At 40.1% G+C, this 27904-nt stretch overlaps 1 protein-coding gene across 5 annotated transcripts in view; it reads right to left on the minus strand.

Annotated features, from left to right (window-relative positions):
- The window catches only part of tenm3 (teneurin transmembrane protein 3), a 266186-nt gene that overhangs the window by 207110 nt on the left and 31172 nt on the right, over window positions 1-27904 (minus strand). For all 5 annotated transcript variants that reach the window (XM_063475648.1, XM_063475647.1, XM_063475646.1 and 2 more), the window contains exons 3-5: window positions 22167-22278; window positions 20877-20947; window positions 16926-17213 (exon numbers count right to left, since the gene is read on the minus strand). In XM_063475648.1, coding sequence (XP_063331718.1) covers window positions 16926-17213; window positions 20877-20947; window positions 22167-22278 — 471 coding nt within the window. The remainder of the gene's footprint in view (window positions 1-16925; window positions 17214-20876; window positions 20948-22166; window positions 22279-27904) is intronic.

A 27904-nucleotide genomic window follows, 5' to 3' on the forward strand; every position in this document is an offset into this window, starting at 1 on the left:
AGCCGTAATGTCACCCTCTTCGTTAGCTTCACTTTCTTCGGTATGCATGTCAGTCATAGTTCTGACTCGTTTCTTGGTTTTCGTCTTGCCATGTTTGTCCTTCACCACAGCCCTGTCCTATTTAGTCACTTTTAGCTGTTTTTCTTTATCTTGTTAGTATTTTGATTTTTCGGGGGCTTTTTGACAAAAAAGAGCCAGCAGCAGTAGTTCTATGCATCTACCTCCACTGTGCGACCCACAAGTCAGAAGCCACTCCTTTTGTGAGTTGTTTTACCAAAGTAACACTTTTCATCTGCCATTGATCTCATATTTACTGTAAAACAAATACAAGCTTTAAGCTCTACTTGTGACCCCTAGAGGACGACTTGCCTTTAGCTTTAATTCACTACAGCAAAACACACACATACTGCCACTCTCCTAAAAATTCCTAACAATAGAACAAGATAAAAGATTATTAAACAGACACATACAAAACTGAGTTTTCTTCTGGGGACCATGAATGCACATGACTGAATCCTATGGCAATTTCTTCATTAAACTCACTTTTTGACCAGATAATGGGAACAAAATTAGTTGTCTTATGTAGACAATGAACATCAGTACCTATTGTGGCTACATCTAAGGTCTGGATATGTTCATTCTTCTGGTCTTTTCGTCATGTCTTTTTATATCTTCTGCTTTTTTGTATATCACCTAATTCCTTCTTGTGTGTCTTAACTTTCTCCTATTATCTTCTATCCTTAATCTCCTGTTGTCTCAAAAGGACATTGACTTACTTGTGGCATACAACAAAAGCTATGTTGGGAAGTTTTCACCTAGAGTTCTTCATACATGCATGTGTGTTTGTAAAAAGAGAAAGGAGGAGAGATGCACGACGGCAGGTGGTAAATACAGTTACCTTATATCTCTTACACACACATATACAGTGGCACAGCCCATATTAAATTACAATCCAGAAGAAGGCTGAACAAGTGTAAGCGGATTACAAATACCTTGAGTGTGCAATATGAGATAAGACCTGAGAGAGTGAGACAGTGAATGTTGAGGTTGCTGAAGGAAAGAAGGGGCCAAAAGAGGGAGACAGAGGGAAAGGAAAAGGTGAAGGATGTGAAAGCGGATGAGTCATTCATAAGACATGTCCCCCTGCCCCCACCTTTTGTATGATGTGATTAGTTAAAAGCCTCCATGCACTCATCGTACTGGTGGAGATGGAAGCAAAGAGGGCTAACATGCATGCCCCATGTGTGTGTGTTTGTCTCAAAATCCATCTCATCAAGCTCTCTTGGTTAAGCCAAAAACTGGTGCTGTCTCTCTCTCGTAATGATACACACACTCACATGTGCACAGAATACACACACAGGTGTGTCATAGAATCACACCTGTGACTGGTTACTCTTAGATATAAACAATGATTTTAGCTTGTCTTGCTTAATCATTCAGAATCGACTTGCACCAAATGACTATTTACTGGTTCCCAGCCAACATCCCACCAGAAGCCTTTAAAGATGTAACAATAAAGGTTTTTATTGGCCCCTAGTAAAAGTGAATGAGAAACAGAATGATAGGGTTTGTTGATCAATATCTACGACTCGGTAATTACTTTGTGTTTAAATAAGAGCCATGTAAAAATTTTAGCTTGTAACTGCCCAGAGGAATCATTTAGAATTTATGATCCTTTATCTTGGTTCCATCTACAATTCCCATCGTCAGTTTTTAAAGGTGCTGACAGACAAAAAGAACAAGCCAAACATTCCCGAGTCCGAGACACACTGCCTTCCAAAGAGCACAGCGATATTCCTAAGAGATATCTTTTCTGAATACATTGCCCGCTCCTTTTTGAAATTAAAAATGGCGTCTTGTACTTTTTTAAGTAATGACGTGGACACTGGAAGTGAAGGGAGCTATCAAGCTGAAGAAGGAGTCCTATCAGTTTCGGTTACCTGGTGGAACTTCATTAGCAGCTGATGGGTACGGGCAGGCCAAGCAGAATGCAGCTTGGTGGGTAGCTGAGGCAAAACCTTGGGTGTAGAAAGGAATCAGTGAGGCCATGGACACAGATTTTCAGTGTGTCTCGAGGTGAGCCTGGCAAACCATCAGGAAACTGAGCAAGAGAACGGGTGCTTGCAGGAGTGGAGTGTCACTGACCTCAACTGAGGAAAAAATTGGGCAGTTGAAGAAATACTTAGAGGACCTCCTAAGAGAGAAAGCAGAGGACAAGGGTAATGCAGTAGGAACCAGAATCAGCACCTCCAAGTGTGAGGCCTGTAGTTTTCTCTGGTTCCCTCCCCAATCAGACCAGGAGTGACACGTTTGATCGCATGTTCTCCTTAAATTGCTGGCTGTCTCACCGGTGTCCCAAAAAAGATGTGGGCTTTATAAATAATTGGGAAACTTTCTAGGGAAAACCTGGTCTTGTTAGGAAAGACAGCTGCTCCATCCAAAGTGGGATTGATGCCCTTATTTTTAGAAATCTGGTCAAATTTATTAAATCCCCCAAAACGTGACTATGCAGAGTGCAACAAGGAAGCAGAGTTGCAGTCTTACACGCCTCCCTGCAGCTTCTCTCCTCCTGCTACCCCCCCAAAACCCCATCTCCATAGAGACTGTGTCAGCTCCCAAACAGACAAAAAACAAACTAAAAACCATCAAAAAAATGATTTAAACATAAAAAAAGAACAAAGAAAGAACAATACATTATTCAACATTAGGTGTCTCTCTTTTAGCTACCTATTAGTGCATAAAATAATAATTCATTTTTCAATTGTTAGTTTAAATAGTCAACACTGCCAATCTGACCCCTGATTGGAGTAATTGTCAGAATCCTCGAAGCACAGGCCGAGGAGGGGGTGTGGCAGCGATCCACTCCACCCTATAGACACTGAAAATGTGACGTCATTTCCAGGGTAAAACCGCAAAGGATTGTAGGTACGAGTGGCAAGTGGTACTAGCGCACGCAGGCTTTCACATGAAAACAGTCACACAGTGATAAAAAGAAACACAAAGAATGGCAAGAAGCTGTTGTATTATTAACTCCAATAGCTGGTCGCATGACAGCCACGGGAAGCCGACGGGTAAAAAGATCGGTTTTTATCGGATTCCATCGTGGAAGAGAAAATGTTCAAGCCATGTATCCGAAGTAACAAAGAGCCGACGGATGGCCTGGATTGCAGCCATTCGAAGACCAAATATAACGTTTCAGAACACTCCAGCTCACATGTTAGTCTGCTCCAAGCATTTCCACAAAGGTGAGTCTTCTATTGTAGGTATTACGTAATTTATCGTAACATAATTGTTGATGTAGGCTACAAATAAGTCTTATATTGATTTGAATTGAATTCGTTGCGCTATGCTTCTTTGTTCACTGTGGCTTTGCGGGCTAATGTTTGTTGTGTTTTGTAGGAAAACCAGCCTACAAAATGCTGGAATGCGATCCAGACTGAGCACCCTCTATCAGCCTGGGTCAGACCGAGTTTAAAGCTGCTACCACAGAGAGATTTGATCGAGAGAGAGCGATATCAAAACAGCCACGAACAGTCCCGCATATATGTGCTCAAGGGTTGTATTGAAGCAATCAAGTGATGAATAACTGTTTTCCACTATGTTGTTTTGATATGGGGTTTTTTTTGCATTGTTGATTTGAATACAATTTTGCCTCTTTCTTGTAAGATTCTATAATAAAATGAAACAATAATGCCAGTTATAAATAAAGACAATAAATTGAATGAATTACGAAACACTTATTTTATTTCTATTAGATCTGAAAATGTTGTGTAACACTACAACCTGAAACGACAAATAGATGCGTTGGCCTGTACAGGAGATAAAGGAAAAAAACAACAGCTGTGAAATGGAATAGTCCAAATCACCAAAGTAAACTGGACCTGGGCTTGTTGCAGGGATCTGAAGTTACTAAACATTTTGTGAGTCTATGCACTCACACTTAGGACCATATAATAATAAATATGTGCGTGATGAAAGTTGGGCAGCACGCTAACGTCCTTACTCCACTCTGTATGCTCGTATGGGTCTAACCCAGGGGTCCCCAATCCCAGTCCACGAGGGCCGGTGTCCTGCAGGTTTTAGATCTCACCCTGGGTCAACACACCTGAATCACATGATTAGTTCATTAGCAGGCCTCTGGAGAACTTCAAGACATGTTGAGAAGGTAATTTATCCATTTAAATCAGCTGTGATGGATCAAGGACACATCTAAAACCTGCTGGGACACCGGCCCTCGTGGACTGGGAATGGGGACCCCTGGTCTAACCCTTTCAATCTGATTTTTTCCTCCTACTTTTTTTTGCCTTTTCGTCACGTCTGTCTTTGTACGGACCTGCCGTGTTCTCCTTCGTTTTGTACATAACTGTTTTTGGGGCAAATAAAATGCAAGTAGGGATTAAAACCGCAGAATTAATGATTACCGGTGCTGGAAATGCTAGCGCTTGATGCAGTGTTTTGATTTTGCTGCCACTCATACCCACAATGCAATGCGTGAAAGTCACGTGGTCTGTCGATCTCTATTAATCAACCAAAGACCCAGACAGAGTTTTGATTTATTTGAAAATCTGAATCTTAGCCTTGTCCACACTAGTCCGGATAGATTTGAAAACGGCGTTTTCATCTGAAAACGCTCCACGTCCACACTATCATTTTCATTCGTTTTCACAGAGTTGTGCGTCCACATTGAAACGGCCGAAAATGCTTACGTCCCAGTACTGCGCATGCATGACATGCCAGACGATTCGACCTTCCTCATTTCTGTCTGCCGTTTATTTACTTTCCAGCTCTTTGAAACGTCGCGGCAAAATGTCGAGGAAAAGCACCGAGTTTTTCAAATGGACTAACAATGAGGTGGAGTTGTTGCAAGTAACACAAAAGTACAAAGTTGCACACGCGAGTGAGAATTAAAGAATTTGAAGAAAAGCTATCTGAAGCATATACAAACTGATGTTAATATTTAATAGGGCTGTCAAACAAAACAACTGCTGTATAATGCCCTCCGCTATCTTAGTTTAATTGGTCACATGACTGCATCACATGACTAAAATGTGTCATCACTGTTTTCAAAAAAGCTCCGGGTTCGCTGTCCACACTGGGACTCGAAAACGGCGTTTTCAAATGTATCCACTTTGGAGAGCGTTTTCAAAACGCTGCGTTTTCCTTGACCAAAAACGGCGTCTCAGTGTGGACGGGAGGCCAAAATGGAGAGAAAACGATTACTGTGGACGTAGCCTTAGCCTTGTCCACCTTAACTGTAAAACTCAAAATACTGTTTTGTTTTTCGTCGACCTTGACCTTATACTGTCTGATTTCTCAGACTTTTTATCTGATTTAGTGCTCAGCTCAGATAAAATAATTATTGTGGGTGATTTTAACATCCATGTAGATGCTAAAAATGACAGCCTCAACATTTAATCTGTTATTAAATGTTGAGGCTTCTTTTATCAAAATGTAAAAGAACCCACCCACCACTTTAACCACACTCTAGATCTTGTTTTAACATATGGCATAGAAACTGAACATTTAACAGTGTTTCCTGAAAACCCTCTGCTGTCTGATCATTTCCTGATAACATTTACATTTACAATAATTGATTACACAGCAGTGGGGAGTAGACTTTATCACAGTAGATGTCTTTCTGAAAGCGCTGTAACTAAGTTTAAGAATATAATCCACCCACTGTTATCATCTTCAATGCCCTGTACCAACATAGAGCAGAGCAGCTACCTGAACGCTACTCCAACAGAGGTCGATCATCTTGTTAATAGTATTACATGTGAAAAAAGCCTCACTAGTATCAGAAGTAGTTGACTCCCTGGTATAACTCTCAAACTTTTAAGCTGGGGAGGAAATGTTGTAGCACCAATTTAGAAGATCATCATTTAGCCTGAAAAAAGATTATTTCACTCTGTAAATATTGCCCTCCATAAATCTTACTATTCGTCACTGATTCAGAATCAGAATCAGAAAGACTTTATTTATCCCCAACGGGCAATTAACAAGCAACAGAGCAGCATAACGTTGAAGATTAAGAACAGGCAATAAGAGTGAAATAATAAATACACAGAATATACAGTATATACAGTTTTAAAATGAAAGTGACTGAAAGGTGAATAAATAACTGTAAGTGACTGAAAGTGAACAAAGTGTCGGCAGTATAAAAGAGTGTAGTTTATGTTTCTGGTGTGGGAAATGGTCTCATCGGCTGGAGTTAAAAAGCAGAGTGGCTTTGGGGACAAAGGTGGCTCTCCTCCTCAGTCCTGCAGGAAATGCAGCGGAGGCGTCGCCCAGAGGGGAGCCATTGAAATGCGGGGTGAAGAATGTGGGAGGGGTCACTGATGATTTTGGCTGCCTGTCTAAGGACCTGTTGGCTGAAAACCTGTGCCAGAGTTCTGACAGGCAGGCCAATGATTTTAGAGCACACTGATGCAGTGTGCTGCAGTCTGTTCCTGTATGAAGGCTGAGGGAGTGGAACCAGCAGGTGATGGAGAAGGTCATGATGCTTCAGGAAGGCGTAGTAAAAAGTCATCATGATGGGTGTGCTGACTCCAAAGGAGTTGAGTTTCCTAAGGAGGTATAGCCGTTGGTGGCACCTCCTGAGAATCTCCTCTGTGTTGGCAGAGAATTTCAGGAGGTTGTCAAAGATGGTTCCCAGGTATTTGTTCTCCTCAACTACCTCCACTGGCTTCCCATAGATGGTGGTGGTGACTGAAGCAGCCAGATCCCTCCCTCTGATTAAAGAAAATAAGAACAACCCTATGCTTCTCTTCAGCACAGCAGTCAGGCTGAAAAACAGTCAGAGCACCGTTGAGCTAACCATCCCTTTAACGTTAACTAGGAATGACTTCATGAATTTCTACATTTATTTAGTCTTAATTCTTACATAGTGCTGTTCTTTATATTATGGCAAAGCTGTCAGTGTGATCAGTGTGAGAAATTATATAGCAGTAGGTGTGGCTCTAAACTGGCTGGTGTGACAGCCAGCCAGACTAGCCTTCCCACTCAACAGGTCTGCACAGAGACACACAGGCACACTCACTCATGTTTGACTAACCAGCCTTTGTTAGTGTCATAATCACATTTAGTAGCAGCCATATGACAGTAGAAATAACAGCCAAGGACAGATAAGGCAATGTGGGAGTCTGTGAGTTTGAAAGCAACTAAAGATGAAAATAAATAGAAAATAAAGCTGTGTGTGTGTGTGTGTGTGTGTGTGTGTGTGTGTGTGTGTGTGTGTGAGAGAGAGAGTGAGTGTGAAGTTTCTCAGTAAAATCACCCATATGCTGAGGTCAGTCACACTATCGCTAGCTTTCCAGACACTTTTGACAAGTATGCTTGTGTGTGTGTGTGTGTGTGTGTGTGTGTGTGTGTGTGTGTGTGTGAGAATGAGAGGGTTGGTGGGTGAATCATTAAATTTGAGGCTAGTTATCCATCTGCAATGAAAAGCATTGCTTCTTTGTATAATCTGAGTCAATTTTCCAAATTAAGTATGTTGAAGAGTTTCTTGCAACTGCAAACCTTTCTTCCCCTTTGGGCCACAGAAGTGTCAGTGTCAGGAAATAACTGTTATAGTAATTATGGTTAGTGTGTGTGCAGCCTCAGAATGGCCGACGCGTTTGGTTAATCTTTAAATTAATTACACCTGAAGAAAAAATGCACAGCTCATATATAATAAACACTTTACTTTCCAATTCCCTCTGCAGTGTATTTAATTATCTCTGTTAGCTCGGGCCCAATTGATGTACTACCATTGCAACAGAACTGCTGACAAATCACGTAGCTCCAAATGACAGAATTCCTTCAGGTTTATGATGAGAGATGGACTCTTAGTGGTCACCAGGGCTGCATCTACAATAAGTCCATATCAGCACAAACGCTGTCCTAAACAGGGTGTTTTTTACATTTTCCTTTCACTCTGGGTCCACGTTAATAAGAACACATCTACACAACCAAACATCTAAAGCCATATAGATACGTAGAAAAAAAACAGGAAATGTAATGTCCTTATGAGATGCAGAGGAGAAAGGAAAATGAGAAAGAAGAAAAAATGAACGAGGAACTGCACGGGGCAGGAGACAGAAGGCTACTGGTAATGCCCTAATGATGTAGTGGCTGTCAGAAGATTTGCTTCAGAGGCCAAATGATCCTGTAAGAACAGCACATTTATCGATCCAGCTATTAAATAGCTTCACATACTAATGATTCTGTGTGTGTGTGTGTGTGTGTGTGTGTGAAAGGGAGAGAGAGATGAGACAACAATATGAAATAAAAACAGGTGAAATCCTTTAAATGAAAGAAAACGAGGGGACCAAAGGTTCAAAGAGCCTGCATTTACAAAGCTGTGTGCAGATACAGATGCACGGGATTTGTTTTTCTCTCTCTATTTAACCAAGACCCTCTAATACAAATCATATTTGAGTTTTGAGAATACCTCATGTTAGATTTAGTGAAGTTGCACTTAGGAATGTCCTTTGCAGTGATGGAAACATGATTCAGTGTGGGTGTGCTTGCAGTTCTGACATGTCTTTCCCTTAGTACTTCCATTACAGTGTGATAGCTATGAAACCATATCTGAACCTGATCTGTGTGATATTCGATATCAGTTCTCACCTTGAATGTTTTCAACAGCTTTCCACACCCCCACACTCATACACACACACACATAAACATCTTTATGGTCAAAAATCACACATTGGTTCTTTCACCAGAAAAAGCTTTTCCCTTTTGTTTTGCTGACACAGATTTTTTTTCATTTAAATAGGTATTTTTTGTATATCAGTGTTGAGGTCTCTATAAGATTACATTACTCACTGCTTTTGTAAACAAAGTCATGTACTACATTACTTATTTACCTACAGTAAAAGAAAGCTAATAAACTCTCATTGCTACACTACTTTTGCTCCACAAATCTGAAAGCTAAAGTGGGGAAATCCAGCCCAAACTTTATAAAAAAGTAGGCAGACGTGACGCATGTCTTCAGTGCAATCCCCGACTGCGCATCACTGCTTTTATTATCAATTAAAAATCAAGCTTTGGTGTTCTTGGCTGGGGTTGGCATTTTTGGCTGGGATTCTTTCTACTAGCATCTTATTTTTACAGATGCTCGTGTCAGCAGCTCCACGTGTTCTGGCCTAGCTGCAGTTTGCACTTCATCATCACTGTCCGTGTCCTCTTCTGTTGTAGACTGCTCTACTTTATTTTCATTTCTTAAACTCTAACCCTGTTTAATTTCAGAATGTTTATGATGTCAGTATTATGTCTTTTGAAAGAACGTAGTGGTGTCCCCACTATCATCACCTCCAACTCTAGCATAGGAGAGAGGAACAGAGAGTCAGTGACAGAGCACATGAAAGCTCATTCCTGCAACCAACTGTTCACCTCAACACAACGCTGTAACTCATAAATGCTGCTTTTTTAGTTATTTTAACAATGTTTGGAATTTAGGCTGTCAGCATAATAAAGCAAGCAAAAGTCAGTTAACATCAGCTGTAGCTGCTGTAAACGTGCTTTGCTTGTCTTAAACTCAACATCGATCTTATGATCAATAGGAAATCTAACTGTGTACCTTACTGAATATATAATTTTACATAAGTTGTTATAATGATCAGATCAGCACATCCAGTGGAGTAAGTGTGTATAATAGCAAAACTTCCTGATGAGTCTCCACTGAGATGAAAAATGAATGTTTTTTAAAGGCCACATGACATTTGTTAAATTACTGTTATAAATACATTAAAAGTGAAATATCATCACTTTCTATAATAACAGTTATGCAGACCCAATGCTGTTCAACAACATACTACAACACTGATGAGAGGTAAAACTTATCCTATTGTGTCTCATATACTTTTGAAAATGCTTCTGATGTGAACAATAGTTCGTTAGAACAAAAATGATCATGCTCAGTGCGCTGCTTGTCATTTATAGTTTATGTCTTATATCATATTTCAAGCTGGACTTTGTTGTCTCTGGATGGGGATCTCAGTCGGCCCTGTTCAGGGGGGCTTTTGGATTTCATGTGTAAGTTTTAATCTTTCATTTCTCCTGTGGAGAGAATTTTTAATCAATGAGGAAATCAACTTGAAAAAAATAGAGCAAGAAATGTTCCAGTGGGGAACTACTGTTAATGAAAAGCAAAATATTTGGAATTCAGCATGTTGTTTCTGCATATAAGTGCTAAAGTAAAGTAGTTTAACCAGCACGCGCAGAGTTAGCATATGAGGTTTGTGCAGAACTGCAGTGAAAGCTTTTCTGTCACCACAAGTAAAAAGGCCATCATCTATCAGAACTCAAGGAAACTGAGAAACATTGCTGGAGAATTTATTAGGTTGAACGTTCCCTCCATCTCCCTCTTTCCATTCCCCTCTGTCTATCTAACTCGCTAGTTCCTTCTCCCTCTGCACTTCTGGTAATGGATTCGGCCTAAATGGGTTCTGAGAAACACAAGGGAAGAGGGGGAAAGGATGGAGGAGGAGGAGGTGAGGTAAAGGGAAAGGAGACTTCAAAACTTGTTGCTTGTGATAGCGTTATAATTACTGTTACTGTAAAAGCACTGACACTGCATCATCTGTCAGCTCTACAAATAACTCAGTCGTCAGTTGTTACTCTGGATAACTTCATACAATATTTAGTTTTACAATACTGCGATCACAACTGCATAAACTGATGACGAAGAATGGAACAACAGCAATGACTGTATATTCTGTATATTTTGAAAGAAAAAATAGGATAAAAGGAGACAGAGCTGAGGAGGGTGTGCAGAGCAGTGGTGTATGGTTAATGATTTAATGTTAGCCACTTCATGGAATGAAGTCTTCTCCATGTTAGTGGCGCCAAAGTTAAACCCTCTAGTCAGTTAGTCTGTTATTCATTGATTTCTCTGGTCAGCACTAGATTGTTATTGAATATGACTGGCACCAGCATCTTGTGTGTCTGTGTGTGTGTGTGTGTGTGAAGGGTGTGCATCTCGAGAACTCGAGTACATTTCCGCTTCGGCTGAAAAACATATTTTTCTGTATGCGTGTGATCATTCTCCACAGCCATCTGTGCGCACACACACACACACACACACACACACACACACACACACACACACACACACACACACACACACACACACACACACACACACACACGCCTTTGATAATCCAAGAGTGAAGGCAATAAGCCTAAAACACAGCAAGCGCATTCACTGCCACTTTAAAATGATCACAGCGATACATTATTTATTCCTGAAGGCTGTTTAAATACACAACAGCATCTGAACACAAACAAAATCAACAGTAATATCTGTGTATAAATACTGCATCGCGCATGAGAACACCGACTCTAACTGCATCCTGGTGAGTGTGCACGGGTAATCTATCTAGTTACATATGCACTTTAGTTATTGCTACTATCTGTCTTCTCCAGCAGTCAGATCTGATGTCTTCTGCTATACCATCACACTATATGCTCTGTAATATATGATAATATATGTGTCTGCGATTCAACAGACTATTTCATATACACTACGTGTGAGTAAATAAGTCTTGAGCACACGGACGCAGCATTAGGACTACCTGATGTATAGTTTAATAAGCGCACAAAATAAATATTTTATGAAATACATATTCTAAACAGCACATTATCACAGCACTGCACAACACTACAGATTTACATTTCATCTGCTTTTCAGCTGGACAGTTTTGGAAACATTCATTCCACTCTAAAGCTCTGTCACAAACATTACTGAGGCCCTTACACTTTCCACTGATTACTTGTTGCTAGGAGATTTTTACCTCTTTTTTCCCCAACAGATTCACACTTCACACCTTGAAAGTAATGAGTCAGACAGAAAGTAGCCAGTTTGCCAAATTGCTTATTTGTAAAGTAATAGCATTAGCACTTCTGCACTTCTTTATTAGGCTTTGTTCTGTGTAAAAATACAAACTAGCGCAGATACTACGGCACTGCTTCACAAATTATTTAGATCCAATTTATTTAGAGCTTTCTTTAAAAAGAAAAAGAACTCTAGAAATGGAATTGCTTCTGTGAGCGTGTCCCCGTTTAAAGTTTCATTTTACATAAAGATAACAGAACTTTTACCTCATCCATCTGTGTTCAAGAAGTAACTGTAATAATAATAACAAAGCAATCAGAATTTTTGGCAGATTTCTTAAAATTTAAAAAGTGAGTCTCTAAGGCTGAGCAACACAAGAAAGTCATTTTGGAGGCTTTATCTGTACCTTATGTTTTGGTCATTAGATGTCATTGCCATAGATGGGAGTGGGTAAATCAAAGGCATCAACTAATGTTTGGAAAAGAAAAAAAAATACAAAAGAATACAAAACTATGATGCTGCCAAACAGACTTCTGTACACATGTGAGTCTGTAATAATCAGGCCCCATCTTATCTTAATGACCTTGTAGTACCATATCACCCTATTAGAGCACTTCACTCTCACACTGCAGGCTTACTTGTTGTTCCTAGAGTATTTAAAAGTAGAATGGGAGGCAGAGCCTTCAGTTTTCAGGCCCCTCTTCTGTGGAACCAGCTTCCAGTTTGGATTCAGGAGACAGACACTATCTCTACTTTTAAGATTAGGCTTCAAACTTTCCTTTTTGCTAAAGCATATAGTTAGGGCTGGACCAGGTGACCCTGAATCCTCCCTTAGTTATGCTGCAATAGACGTAGGCTGCTGGGAGATTCCCATGATGCATTGAGTTTTTCCTTTCCAGTCACCTTTCTCACTCACTATGTGTTAATAGACCTCTCTGCATTGAATCATACCTGTTATTAATCTCTGTCTCTCTTCCACAGCATGTCTTTATCCTGTCTTCCTTCTCTCACCCCAACCAATCACAGCAGATGGCCCCGCCCCTCCCTGAGCCTGGTTCTGCCGGAGGTTTCTTCCTGTTAAAAGGGAGTTTTTCTTCCCACTGTCGCCAAAGTGCTTGCTCATAGGGGGTCATATGATTGTTGGGTTTTTCTCTGCATGTGTTATTGTAGGATCTACCTTACAATATAAAGCGCCTTGAGGAGACTGTTGTTGTGATTTGGCGCTGTATAAATAAAACTGAATTGAATTGAATTGAATGTGAGTGAAATGTCTAATTAGTGTTGGAAATGAGAAGTTTCACATACATACAGCAATTAAAATGACAGAAATAGATCAAATAAAGTCTGAAGTTTAAATATAGAGTCCACGGCCCAAAATCAAAGTCACCTTTTGTCTTCAGCCTGGCTCTACGCACAGCCAATAGGCACTGATCAGCAATCATCACCTCAGAGATCTAGATCTTATGCATGGTAGTAGCTCACTGAAAATGGAGGCAGCTGACTGTACAGGGCTCTGAAAGTGGTCACCAAAATTTTAAATAAAACCCTAAATTTTATGAGAAGCCTTTGTAAGAAATCGCTGTCAGACGAGACCTTTTATGGACCTGGTTAGAAGCCTCGCAGCAGCATTCTGGACCGTTTGTAGGCGATCCAGGGACAGTTTGCTTAGGCAGAGGAATAAGGAATTGCAATAATCGAGGTAGGATGAAAAAAGGTTCTACACATAGTGATGGTAAAAGGAAAGTGTTGAAATCAAAAGCTGTGAGGCAGCCCATATGGAAAACATATATATAAATCTTATAAAGTTTGTATCTGTCTTTTGTGAAACTTGTATGAAAAGCATACACGAGTGAAAACAGATATAAGATCCCTTGAAAAAATTATATAAATGAAACTTGTATGTTTTGGATACTTACTAAAACAATATATGAAAGTAATGAGAAAGTGGCCACTTTCATGAGTACATCATATAAGCCTTCTATGATTCACTATATGAAGTAGGCCACATCTGATGCAAGTCTTTTATAAGGTTTTACTATTTCTTTTCCATATGGGAGGCTGAGATGCTGAATAAAGGGAAGAGTGTGAACACAGATAACCGGTGAAAGTTGGGCAAGTTGCTGTATGAGAGACTGTAAGGACACAACGATTTGAAAACGGCACCTTTATTATGTTTCCTTTTCAAAACGATTGACATAAACCAGGGACATGAGTCCCATGTTGTGTACAGCCTCAATAATGAGTCATTTGTGCAAAATAATTATTATTGCCTTCTGAAAAACATCGGCTACTCTGAAGTAATGTTTTGAGCAGTATATAATGTATTCTTTCTATCTTACTGTGTTTATGAGTTTGTGTTGCCCTTAAAGCTTTGATGAGTGCTGCAGCTGTCTGTGAGTGTCTGTATAACAGTTTAGGTTACAGTGTTAAGCAGCTTAGAGATGCCAAATGGATTAAGTGTTTTGTTCATACATAGTAAAGTAATCTGGTTACCAAAGATGATACATTCCTCCTCCTCCATCTGCCCGCCCTCCTTTCTTTTTCCTCCGTATTTCCACATTTCTTTCCTTTCATCCCTTTTCAATTAAACACACACACACACATCTGCAGAGAGCAGTCTTACAGAAAGTGGTCTGGAGAGGTCAGCTTATATATTTTATGCCCATCCATGATAAAAAATTCCATTTGCAGTAGGGTAGTGTCTTTTTTCTTTTAGCTGCGGTGCTTCTGTGATTTTCTTTTAATGCAACATTTTTTTCTGCTTATTCAAAATAAACATGAATTGTATAAGTTCAGCCTTCTGTGCATGTGAGAACAGCACCTGTAAGTATGTTCAGGATAAAAATCTTCCTTTTTCTGTCCCTGCAGCTCAGATCACCAAGTATCAAGTATCTGGGCCCTCGTGGGTCTGGACACAATAACTGTTTATATCTGCCAATGTGCGTGTGCATGTTTGCAAGTGTGTCCTTTGCCAGCCAGACAGCTCTGGTCTAATATTTTCTTGGGTAATATTACCGACAATGCAGACAGGCTTCTCACTTTCCCTTTTGTGTCTTTATTCTCCACTTTCTGTGCTCCTGTTTTGAACTCTGAAATCTCTCCTCTGATCATTTTCTCTGTTTTTCTCACATCTTTGATTTTTTTCCATCTTACTACAACAAAGGTAGCGACAGAGCCAGAAGCCTTACTGTCCACACACACACACACACACACACACGTCTGGTTTGCTATCCTCGTGGGGACATCCCATTGACATAATGCTTTCCCTAGCCCCTTACCCTAACCCTAACCATTAAAAATGAATGCCTAACCCTAACCCTTACCCTAAACCTAACCATAACCTAATTGTAACCCTGACAGTAAAACCGCATTTTGAGTGTGAAAATTGCTTTCAACCCCGAGGGGACCTGGATTTTGGTCCCCACGGTGCAGAAAGTCCCCACCAGGATAGTAAAAGTCAGATTTTGGTCCCCACCAGGATAGTACGAACCCGTACACACACACACACACACACACACACACACACACACACACACACACACACACTGTAACCTGTAACAGTATCAATGGATGTATTAAACCACAGTGACACTAACTTTCCTCCTATAGGAACCTTCTAAAACAGATCTGATTTTGCAGAGGGACAGAATTAAGTGTAACATGTTTTGTGATTGCAAATCCTTTAGGTTCAGACTTCATGTCTGTTGTTCTACACTAGAATTATGTTAAAGTTTAAACAATTTATTCACTCAACCAAATCAGTTTATTTTCTTTGGGTGAAATTACGTGATGAAAGTCCATCCCTTCACTTTGTTCGGCTTATCCGTTTCAGGGCCTTGGCTTTGGCTGAGCGTATCCTGTCATTGGGTGAAAGGCAGAGTACATCCTGTACAGGTCACCGATCCACTGCAGGACTAACAGAAACAGACAACTGCTCACGCTCACAGTCACACCTATGGCCACTTTAAACTCTCCAATTAACTTAAAGGCATGGATGTGTTGGAATGTGATGGGAAGTCAGAGTACCTGGAGGGTATGCACACAAGCACAACATGCACACAGAAAGGCCCCAGCCGCCTCTTAGATTTAAACTCAGGACCTTCTCCCTGTAAGGCAACAGTGCTAACTACTTCTTTAAAATAGTAATTAAAACATATCAAATGTTTAAACTGAGATAATTATAAAAATCAGTTTGCAACATGTCTCAAAAGCAACAGTTACCTTTGAATTTGAATAGATTCTCACCAGGCAGCCTTGAATTGCCAGATATACGTACATTTAACTGGCAGGGTTTTTTGGTTTTGCTGCCCGCTCGACCACCATGCGGGACACTTCCTGGGAGTGTGCATAATAATCTTGGATATCACTTTAAATGTCAGAGAACTAAGTTTCTCAAATCCATGTTTGTGCTGTTTTGTCTTAAACAACTTAATGGTTGCAATTAATACATTTTTACATAAACCCCAAATATCAGAATTAGGTAAAGTAACATGTTTGGGAATTGTTATCAGTGCTTTTATTTACAACTTATGATCCTTTAATAACAATAGCTGATAGTTTTAGATTTCTTTTTGTAATTACTGAAAGAGGTCTACTATTCCATTACATGAACAGATAAATTACTATTATTGACCAAACTGTGAAATAAAGTTATATACGTTTATATACATTTCTATCTAAATAGTGTAGCAGCTGGTGCTAGAACCATCTGTGCTCGTCTCTACTGAGACTGAAGAAGGCAAACATGTGCTGCATGACATTCAGCAGCCCAGGTTTGAGTCTGACCTGAGGCCCCTTGCTACACGCCTTCCCCTGCAATCTCTCCCTGCTTTCCTGTCTACTCTCCATTACGGCAGCATCTAATAAAAGGCAAAAGGCCCCAAAAGAGATTTTAAAAAGTAAAAGTGCAACTGGATTTCTTGTAGCATTTTAACTGTATAACGTTACTTTCAAGTTGGCCCAGCTACATAACAGCTGAATCAGAAAGACTGAGCTAACTGTTGTGACTTGTTGTTTCTAAGTGTGACAGAGATGAATAAGAACTATTACTTGAGCACAAAGCAGGACATGATATCAAAAATGGAGCGAACAGTTGATCTCCTACCATTGTCGCTGTCCGATTTGTTCTCGTGCTCAGTGTCAGTTAGAGTCAGCACTGAGTTGGAGCGGCTCGACAGGCAGGAACTCCTCCCGGATGATTTACCCAGACCTCCGCGGCCCCACAGATGCATAGCATGCTCTGGGGACATGACTGCCTGACTATCAGTGTCTAGCTCCTGAGCTGTACCAACTGAGAAACCACGGTGGGGTGGAGGCATTTCAGGGCAGAAAGGCAGGCCGCGACGAGACGGTGGCTCACAGATCCCCAGCTGACGAAGACTGAAGTGTTGACCTGAAACAGATGGCCGTGTTGAAATCATTTAGAAATCATTAGATCATTGCAAATGACTATAGATCTAATACACAGAGATGGTGTGACTATGGCATAAAATATACACTATATTGCCAGTGTACACTCACCCATCCAAATCATTGAATTCAGGTGTTCCAATCACTTCCATGGCCACAGGTGTATAAATTTAAGCACCTAGGCATGCAGACTGCTTCTACAAACGATTGAGAAGAACAGTAACTCAGCCACAAAGTGGTAGGCCATGTCAAATCGCAGACCGGGGTGCTGAGTATGCAGAGGTCACCAACTTTCTGCAGAGTCAGTTGCTACAGACCTCCAAACCTGATGTGGCCTTCAGATTAATTCAGGAACAGTGTCTCTTTATTAATCTCTGTCTCTCTTCCACAGCATGTCTTTATCCTGTTTTCCTTCTCTCACCCCAACCAGTCGCAGCAGATGGCCCCGCCCCTCCCTGAGCCTGGTTCTGCTGGAGGTTTCTTCCTGTTAAAAGGGAGTTTTTCCTTCCCACTGTCGCCAAAGTGCTTGCTCATAGGGGGTCATATGATTGTTGGGTTTTTCTCTGCATGTATTATTGTAGGGTCGACCTTACAATATAAAGCACCTTGAGGCGACTGTTGTTGTGATTTGGCGCTGTATAAATAAAACTGAATTGAATAGAAAACTTCATAGAATGTGAGTCTATGACCAAGCAGCTGCAGTCAAGCCTCATATCACCAAGGACAACGCAAAGCATTGGATGAAGTGATCTAAAGCAGAGTGCCAGTAGACTCTAGAGCAGTGGAGATCTGATCTCTGGGGTGACAAATCGTGCTTCTTTGTATGGCAATATGATGGCATCTGAGTTCGGCGACTGCCAGGAGAATGTTACTTCGCTGTCCAGTGTTATATTTGTTGGTGGGGGGATATGGTGTGGAGTTGTTTTTCAGAGTTGGGCTTGGCCCCTTAGTTCAACTGAAAGTAAATCTTAATATTCAGCATAACAAGATACAATTTCAAGCTCCCAGCTATTTCAAGGCCCCTTCCTGTTCTTACAGCACTGTGCACCAATGCACAAAGACAGAGTCCTGACCTCAACCTGACAAACACCTTCGGGATAAACTGGAAATATAGACTGAGACCCAGGGGCTCTCGGCCAACATCATTGTCAGATGTTGCAAATGGTCAAAAATTCCCCCAAACTCACTCCTAAACCTTGTGGAAACCCTTCCTAGAAAAACTGAAGCTATTATAGCTGCAAAGGGTGGGCTGACATCACATTAAACCCTATGGATTAAGAATGGGATCTCACTCAAGTTCATATATGTGTGAAGGCAGACGAGTGATTAATTTTGGCAATACAGTGTATATACAGCAGGTGGAAGACAGCCATGAAAAAAATAGTCAAACCTGGCAACAAGTCGGTGAGGAATCTTTGACAAAGCAATTCTTACGAGACTGAATGAATAACTCAGAAGACAAACCTCAAATCCAATTAGACGTTGAGAATAGAAGTGCTTTAAGTCTTATGTATGGTGGTGCAGCTCACAGTGACATGTACATATTTAATATAATCAATATGAAGCTGTGCTTTAGTTTTGTATACAGTTTGCTCAGATGTAAATTAGAGAGTTTAGTAAAGATCAATTTTACTGATAATTAAATGATAACCTTTACTCATTATTAGTGTTATTACAGTAAAAGCAGTGAGTGAAAAATAATAATAAATAATTATATGATGGTCCGAGTTTACAAATAATAGTAAACATTATTGATTTTAACAGCTCAACAGCTTTTTAAACAGTGAATAACCTTAAAAAACATTTACCGTTTGTACCGACACTTTCCCAACTCACTTTAGTCAAATTTGGAAGGTTTCTAAATAACAAGCTAAGTATGTGTGCGGGAGGAGTGATCTAAAAAGAAGGACAGGAGCCTGATATAAAATAAAACAACGAGAATGTATTCAGGACAGCCAATAACCCAGAATCATCTTGATGCATGCTCAATCATCCAGGTAAGTAAACCTCCAAAAGTTGATTCTGTTCATCTGGACGTAGCGTTTTGTGGGAGAAACGTTTTGTCATCATCCAAGTGACTCCTTCAGTCTCAGCTGACTGCAGGTTTCAATCTTATAAACAGTACATTTGCATAATGACTGAAACCAGCCCACTGAAGGAACAATGGGCTGGAAGGTCAGTTCCTTAATCTTAATTATGCAAATTCTCATGACCATTGATCAACAACCACTGACTAAAACCCACTGATCAATGGCCATGAGTACCATTCACAGATGGGACTCATGGCGAAAGTGATGAAACGTTTCCCCCACAAAACGCTACGTCCAGATGAACAGAATCAACTTTTAGAGAAACCCAGAATCACGTTTAAGCTGAGTTTATGATGATCCTAGCTTTCCTGTCAGAGCCTGAACTTTAACAGGTAACAAAGGCAGTGACGAGCAATAACGTTTCTATGCTAGAATCACTGCAGTTATTGCCTTTAAGTTTGTTTGGGCTGGTTGTCATCTTGGTTTGTCAGGTTTGTGCTCATACATAAAAAAGATTGCATGTATTTCCTCATTAAGACAGTTTTGGTGTGTGATTGTAGCCTCAGGTTTATTTATAACTGATGTGTTTCAGGGCATTTTACAGAATAACAAAGTAACGTAAGTATTGTCGAAATTACTTTCTATGATGAGTAATTAAGTGAGGTACTGCATTACTTTTAAGAAAGGTAATGAGTAACATGTAATAGATTACTTTTTCTGAATAATGACTGTAACATGGGAATAAAGTAGTCGAAGTAAAGTCTGCGTTTTTTTTCCTCCTGTACTCTTGTATTAAAAATCTGTAATAATTTAAAAATAGATACAATACAACAGAATGAAGACACTAAATAGTAAATAAAAGTAAATAAATAAAATTCACTTTTCTGCTGTTTCTTTGATATCTGTATTTCATATGATTTAATTACATTTAATTGGAAATGAGGAGTAACTGGAATTGAGCTCAAATCATTTTCAAATAACAGGATAATCCTTAAAAAATATATTTAAAATCTAAGTGTGTGCTTCATTTTCAATCAGCAGATAAAAAGAAAAGTTATAAAACCATTCTATGATTAACAGCACAGCAAGAGAGAAGCAGTGGTGCTGTTCAAATTCACGTGACATGAATTTATCCTCTCCACTTTAAATAGCTGCAAATATACAGGTGATAGGATAACTGACTAATTCTTTATTATATGTTCAATAATGTATACTGTTGTAAGTGGACTTGGAGAAAAATGGGTTTAGTCTTTTGTTGATTATTATTCATTTTACTGTGTGATTTTTCTCTTTTCTCACTTTTTTCGCTTTCATTGGGTGATTATAGCCTTCAGACTTATTATCATATGCTTCCATCCTCTATCTGAACTCCAGTCTTATATACTTTTAATGTTAGGTTGTGCAAATTTTATGCAAACAATTCTAGGTTGTTTAAATTTCATTTACATGTATTTTAATGTCTCTACATTGTAATCATATTTTTAAAGAAAGACAATTCATATTTCTAAAGTAACTGAAGGAAATATCTTTTTTTACAGTAGTTTTTTTGGTCTTAGTGCACACATACAAATAGATAGGGATAGCATTTCTGTCTGTGCACTTTTGTAGACTCTCACCTTGTCTGTTAAAATCATCCCTTTCATGGTGAACCATGTCCTTGTGTCCCTTGGTTGTCCCGTACAGTAACCTGTCAAAAGCCAAGGGCAAAAAGGATAAAGGAAGGTGCTGCACACACGCTGTAGACTTTTGATGATCCATGTTCTGAACTATACAACTACCACATCATCATTATACAGGAAACAAACTACACTCTGCATTAAGTGGTGCTTTTTTATGAATGTTATGTAACTGAATGTATCGAAGTGAAAAACAGACAGTGCAAATTCTTATGATGAAAAAACTGATACTAGTAAATTTTGGTAACCTACATATATTTACTGGAATTATACAAAACAGCATTAAGTAATGATTATTGTAAGATGATTAAATAAATGTCTATACTAAGAACATTGTATTTGAATGTCTTTATGCATCGAGGTAAGAAAATCCCAGAAAGTTGATTCTGTTCATGTGGACAGTGAGACACGTTTCACAACTACAACCACAATTTACTGGTCACGTTAACTTGGTGGACAAAATACATTAATTTCACTAGAAGAATATGAAAAATGACAGGCTAGCCTTCTTAGACTGAGATTTCCATCAGTAATGGGGGACATTTAAAGTCGATGTGCACCGTAAACAACATCCGAGATCTCAGGAGAGCGCAGTCCCATGAACAGCTAAGATACTGCGAGGGCCCTCAAGCTCCCAGGCCTCTGGTAGAGGACCTGAGCTTGAAGGATAGACAGGATAGGGGTGAGAGGGGAATTTTTTTTAAATATAGTCTCATCATCCACTGGACACAAATATCATCAAAATGATACAACACAGAGCGAACACCATCACCACAGACACAATGGCTAGGGAAGAAGAAGAGCATCATATCAAAAAAGGCCCTGACTCCCTCTGTGACCATTCGTCGATGGTCAAGGCTGACCTCATGGCCCATTCTTGTCAGTGGTGCTAGTTTCGGTCATAATGCAAATGTTCTGCTTATAAGGTTGGGAAAAGCAGCAGCTGGGCAAGACTGAGGACGGTCTAAGTCAACCTAAGTCTTTTTAAGTAGAAATAAACTTTGCTTATAAATTCCCATATATGTAGGTTTATTCAATAGAGTATAATTAAATACAGTAGATTTTCAGCCAGCTGTTTACAAAGGTGAATTACACATAGGAAAAAATAGAGATACTCACATACAAAAAAGAAATTCTGATCACGCCAATTTGTGTTTTTGACATTTTTGACACAGTTCTAATATTGCTCAACAAAACAGAAGATAATATGCGTGTCATCTATTTTCTAACCTGGTCTGGTCTTGGTGCTGGTCAAAAGCCTTCAGTGTTTCACTGGAGGAATAGGACTTCTGGGTGGGGACCCGGAGTCCCTGGGAACCAATAGCACAGCCTTCACTGTCCCCTGATGAACATAAAATAGACCGATTAAAAAAAGTCTTTATGTAGATGCAGCTCAAGCCATAATCCATCACTATGTACAGTTAAAGTAGAGCATCAACTCTGAACGAGAAGGGTGCAAATGTCTGCCAAGCCCAATACACTTTTCAGTTTTACTTGTTTAAAATGCTGGTAGTTGAACCTCCTAAGACCCGAACTCTTCCACGGCATGCATTTTTAATTTCTCTTAGATATTTGTGCTGATTGAGACCCGATGAATGTAAAAATAAAGAATTACCAGATTTATTTATTTTTTAACCTAATTTTTGTTTCTAAGAAAAATGAGAGCCACATATGAGGATATTCGTTTAAAATTTTGATAGAGCAGCAGCAGTATAATGTCCTCGTACGTGGATATCAGGCCCTTGTAGAGCAAAATTGAGTATTTGGTCTAAATAACCCAAAATGTGATGTCCACATATGTGGATGCCAGGTCCTAGGAGGTTAATTTACAACAGCAAATATTTTGACTTCCAACAAATAATTTCATTGAGGAAGGATACAATAATATAATCAATAACCATCAATGAGACACTTTCATTTTTATCAGCATAAGTTACAAACAGTGCCAGCGAAGGTGCTGAAAGCGAATGCTCAATGGCTTGAAGATGAGCTGTGAAGCTGTAGTTTACTTGCTTTACTAATTACTTCCGTCTCCTCGTGTACTACACAGAGAACTTCTTCTGCTGTTTTCTACCTACATGTCCCTAGGCTTTAAATACACACTGCAAGGGCTAATGAGAAATGACACAGAACTAAAGAACTAAACCAACCTTAACTAAAAGAGGGTAACCAGATAGGTAAATAGGTTAAGCACAATACACAAGAGACAAGTGATAACAAAATAAAACAGGAAGTGAGATGCAAAAACTAGCAGATAAACACAGACAGAACTGAGCTAAGTATAGGGGAATTCCCAGAGACAGGAATGCTGTGAAAAAACTGAGGGAATACACCAAGGCAAACATTTAAACAATAAGCAACCTAAGAATTAAACCTAAGCTATTAAGTGATTCTTGGAACAAAGAGGTTCTTGGCATAAACTGAACTGATCTGTTGATATTATTTTATGTTACATATTTATGTTAAACTAATATAACATAATAGCTTCAAAGAATTACAAAGAAAATTTCAGGATTACTGATAGTAGTAGTAATCTCTCCACCAATCATTTCACCGTAATTTAGCTTCTTCTTTCGAAAAAAGACACAGAACAAATAATGAATCCAGGTTGCATTTACTGGATTTACTGAGGAGGGTAAGTCACTGCAGACTATGTGATTTTTATGTTGTGTCTGTTCCATTAATAACTAACAGTGCAATCAAAGAAAGTAGTTTTGGTCTCAAAATGCTTAGAAAGCATCAAATTATAAAATTAAATTGAAAAAAGAATAAAATGTCAAAATTATTAAATAAATCTAATCATATTATAAAATAAACAAAAATTATTCACACATACGAGGGACAGAAAAGTGTAAGGTCAAATCAAATAATAATTCTGAATGTTTAATATCCAAAATCAAAACATTGCGGTATGTTTAAGAAACATACAGATGGATAAGATAAACTCAAGGAAGACAAAATCATCACCACACAAAGCCACTCCTGACACACCTTTGACTTCTCAGGAGTAAAAAATTAGGTGATATACACAAACCAAAGACAGAGCCAGGCCAAATTTCAGTTGTAACAAAATGTAACAGGTTATCTAAAAAAAAAAAAAGTACACTGACAGGAGTTTGCTATTTGGCTTTTGAATACTCTTGTGATAGTATGATATACCTTTATTAGTCCCACAAGGGGAAATTTCATGTTAAGGCTGCCAACCTATTGCACGCAATGGCGGCGCCATCTTACCCTCCGACCATACATACATTACAGAAAAACATCACATGGGGAAGACAGGTCAGAGAGGTATAACAATGGAAAATGCACCACATGAGGAAAGATAAGGAGAAAAAAAATATAACTCCCCCCAGACTGAGCTCCAACAGGGAGATCAGTTTGAGAACAGAAAAAAACACCTCTGCATGTAGCACATGAAAATTCTTTTAAAAAAATAAATAAATTTAAAAAAAAATGTAATAATAAAATATTTATATACTGTGAGGAACAATATCTTAATAATAATAAATAAGAATGATGGTATATGTAGATTACATTGTAAGGGTTGCAGACGATTGTCTAGCTCTACAGCACATGGACATCAAAGCAACCTGTGTATGCACAGAAATCATTTGACAAACAATCTCTATGATAATCTACTGAGGAGGCCTCACAATCTTGCTGCAATGCTTTCCTAATCCGGTTATCCAGTCATGATTTAAAAAGAATCTCAGCTGTTTTTATGTTTAGTGTTTAATTCATTTACTGATTGTCCTTTAATATAATTAAATTATAATTGAGAATGGATTTATAGATGGCATTAAAGAAAACATACAACATCTGGGCAGTGCTACCCTACAAGCACACTCTTTAGCCCATTCATTCATTTTCATTACTTCCACTTGATTGCCCAGTCTTAACACCCCCCCACACCCTCCAACAACAACCTAAGCCTTAACAGTCACAGGAAGCATGCAATATATAAATTCCCCTCTCGTCCCTGCGGGCAGTCTATCCTTCAAGTTTGGGTCTTCTACCGGAGGCCTGGGAGTTTGAGGGTCCTGCGTAGTATCTTTGCTGTTCCTAGGACTGCGCTCTTCTGAACAGAGATGTCAGATGTTGTTCCTGGGATCTGCTGGAGTTACTTGCCTAGCTTGGGAGTCACTGTACCTAGCGCTCCGATTACCACTAGGACCACTGTTGCCTTCACCCTCCACATCTTCTCGAGCCCTTCTCTGAGCCCTTGGTACTTCTCCTGCTTCTTGTGTTCCGTTGTGTTCATTGCTGACATTCGGTACTGCTACTAGTGCCCGGCCTCCTTCCTTCAGCTTAGCGTACAGCTGAACTTGGGGTGAAACCCTCATGCATGGTCAGGAGCTTCCTGGTCTTGATGTCAGTGGCTTCCATCGCCGCCTTTGGCCAGCTTATTATCCCGGCATGGTACCTGATCACAGGCAGGGCGTAGGTGTTGATAGCCTGGATCTTGTTCTTACCATTCAGCTGACTCCTAAGGACTTGCCTGACCCTCTGCAGGTACTTGGTGGTTGCAGCTTTCCTAGCAACCTCTTCATGTTTCCCATTTGCCTGTGGGATTCTCAGGTACTTTAGCTTTCCTCTGTGTCTGCAATGTTGCCTTCTGGCAGTTCGATTCCCTCAGTTCTGACTATCTTCCTTCTCTTTGTTATCATCTGACTGCACTTCTCCAGTCCGAATGACATTCCAGTGTCGTGGCTGTATATCCCGGTGGTGTGGATCAGTGAATCGATGTCTCGTTCACTCTTGGTATACAGCTTGATGTCATCCATGTAGAGGAGTTGGCTGACAATTGCTCCATCCTGTAGTGGGTATCCATAGCCAGTCTTGTCAATGATCTCACTTAGAACCACAAAAAGTTGTTTCTGTTCATCTGGATGTATTGTTTTCAGTGGGAGAAATGTTTCATCACTCATCCAAGTGATTTCTTCAGTCTCAGCTGACTGCAGGTTTCCCCAATCTTATAAACAGTACTTTTGCACAAACTAGTCCACTGAACAATGGACTGTGAGGTCAGTTCCTTGATCATTACTGAGTTACTTGGATGAGTGACCAAATATTTCTCCCACTGAAAACGCTACATCCAGATAAACAGAATCAACTTTTGGGATTCACTTACCTGGATGACTGAGCATGCATCAAGACATCCCATTGAGGAGGTTCAGGCCTATGCAGAACAGTAGTGGGGACAGAGCATCTCCTTGGTAGATCCCGCAATTGATGGTGACTTGTGCTATTAGCTTGAAGTTGGTCTTTAGTGTTGTTTTCCACATCCCCATTGAGTTCATGATAGGCTCCTGTTGATTTTATACAATTCTAGACATTCCAGGATCCAGGTGTGGGACATCGAGTCATAGGCCTTCTTGTAATCAATCCAGGCAGTGCACATGTTGGTCAGCCTAGCCTTGCAGTCTTGGGCAACTGCTCTGTCTACCAGTAGCTGGTGTTTTGCTCCTCTGGTATTCTTGCCAATCCCTTTCTGTGCCCTGCTCATGTACTGAGCCATGTGCCTGTTCATCTTAGCTGCTATGATGCCAGCAGCCATGTGGTAGCGAGGCAGGTTATTGGCTGGTAGTTGGATGGGACTGGTCCCTTCTGGGGAACCTTGGGGATCAGGACTGTCCGTCCTTCAGTGGTTCATTTATGCTGCCAGACACTCATGCAGTGCAGTCAGCTCTTCAGCCAGAAGGCATAAACCATGTCGGGGCCTGGTGCTGACCAACTCTTCATACTGGAGACCCTTTTTTGAATGTCTGCTACAGTGATGGTTACTGGATCCTGTTCAGGGAGGTTGCTGTGGTCTTCTCTTAGATCCACTAGCTACTGAGCATTGTCATTTTGGTTGTGTATTTCTCCTATATGTTCTTCTAGTATTGCTCCATCTCCAGCCTTGGTGGTGCTTTTCTCATATTGTTCTCCTGCCACTAAGAGTACACCTTGGCTGGTTCTGAGAGAACAGCTGGTTTATTCTCCTGCCTATCTTCCTGTTATACCATGCTTAGGCCTACTTCCCTCGGTGCTACCTTGGTCTTCTTCTCCATGGAGGGTACTGCTCCTTGTGGCTGTTCAACTTATAGCCAAGCATCTCACTGATCACTGCTGTTGTGGTGTAGATCAGCTGGTCAGTCTTGGTAATGACTGCAGTAGGCATTGTTCATAGTGCTGCATTCGCATCATCTAGTATATCTTCTGAGGGTACTTCACGTAATCTTGGTAACCGGCTACGGGGGATCCAGGTTTCAAGCTTCGCCATGATCCTATCTCTCAGGTCAGTTCCTCTCGCACTCAATGATGCTTCTCCTATCGCACTTGGGGCGTGGTACCCAATCTTGGGTGGGGGTGATGATATCTCCCCCCTGCCCTGTCATTCTGGCTTCCCTTGCTGTATCATTTGTGTTGTACCTCATCATTCTCTAGCCATGAGAGCAGTTCCTTCTTCCGAATGTTGGAACACTGAGCTACTAGTTGTTTTGCCGTCAATCTGGATGGTGGGTATCGAAGATTCCATAGGTCCCTCATCCTATTCATGTGATCCCTTACGTTGGGGTTACTTGCGGGCACTCTATCCTTCAAGCTTAGGTCCTCTAACAGAGGCCTGGGAGCTTGAGGGTCCTGCGCAGTATTTAATTCAATTTAATTTATACAACACCAAATCACAACAACAGTCACCTCAAAGCGCTTTATATTGTAAGGTAGATCCTACAATAATACATACAGAGAAAACCCTAACAATCATATGACCCCTATGAGCAAGAACTTTGGCAACAGTGGTCACCTGGTCCAGCCCTAACTATATGCTTTTCAAAAAGGAAAGTTTGAAGCCTAATCTTAAAAGTAGAGATAGTGTCTGTCTCCCAAATCCAAACTGGAAGCTGGTTCCACAGAAGAGGGGCCTGAAAACTGAAGGCTCTGCCTCCCATTCTACTTTTAAATACTCTAGGAACAACAAGTAA

The sequence above is a fragment of the Pelmatolapia mariae genome, linkage group LG6, assembly GCF_036321145.2.
Source record: "Pelmatolapia mariae isolate MD_Pm_ZW linkage group LG6, Pm_UMD_F_2, whole genome shotgun sequence".
NCBI classification, from domain to species: Eukaryota; Metazoa; Chordata; class Actinopteri; order Cichliformes; family Cichlidae; genus Pelmatolapia; species Pelmatolapia mariae.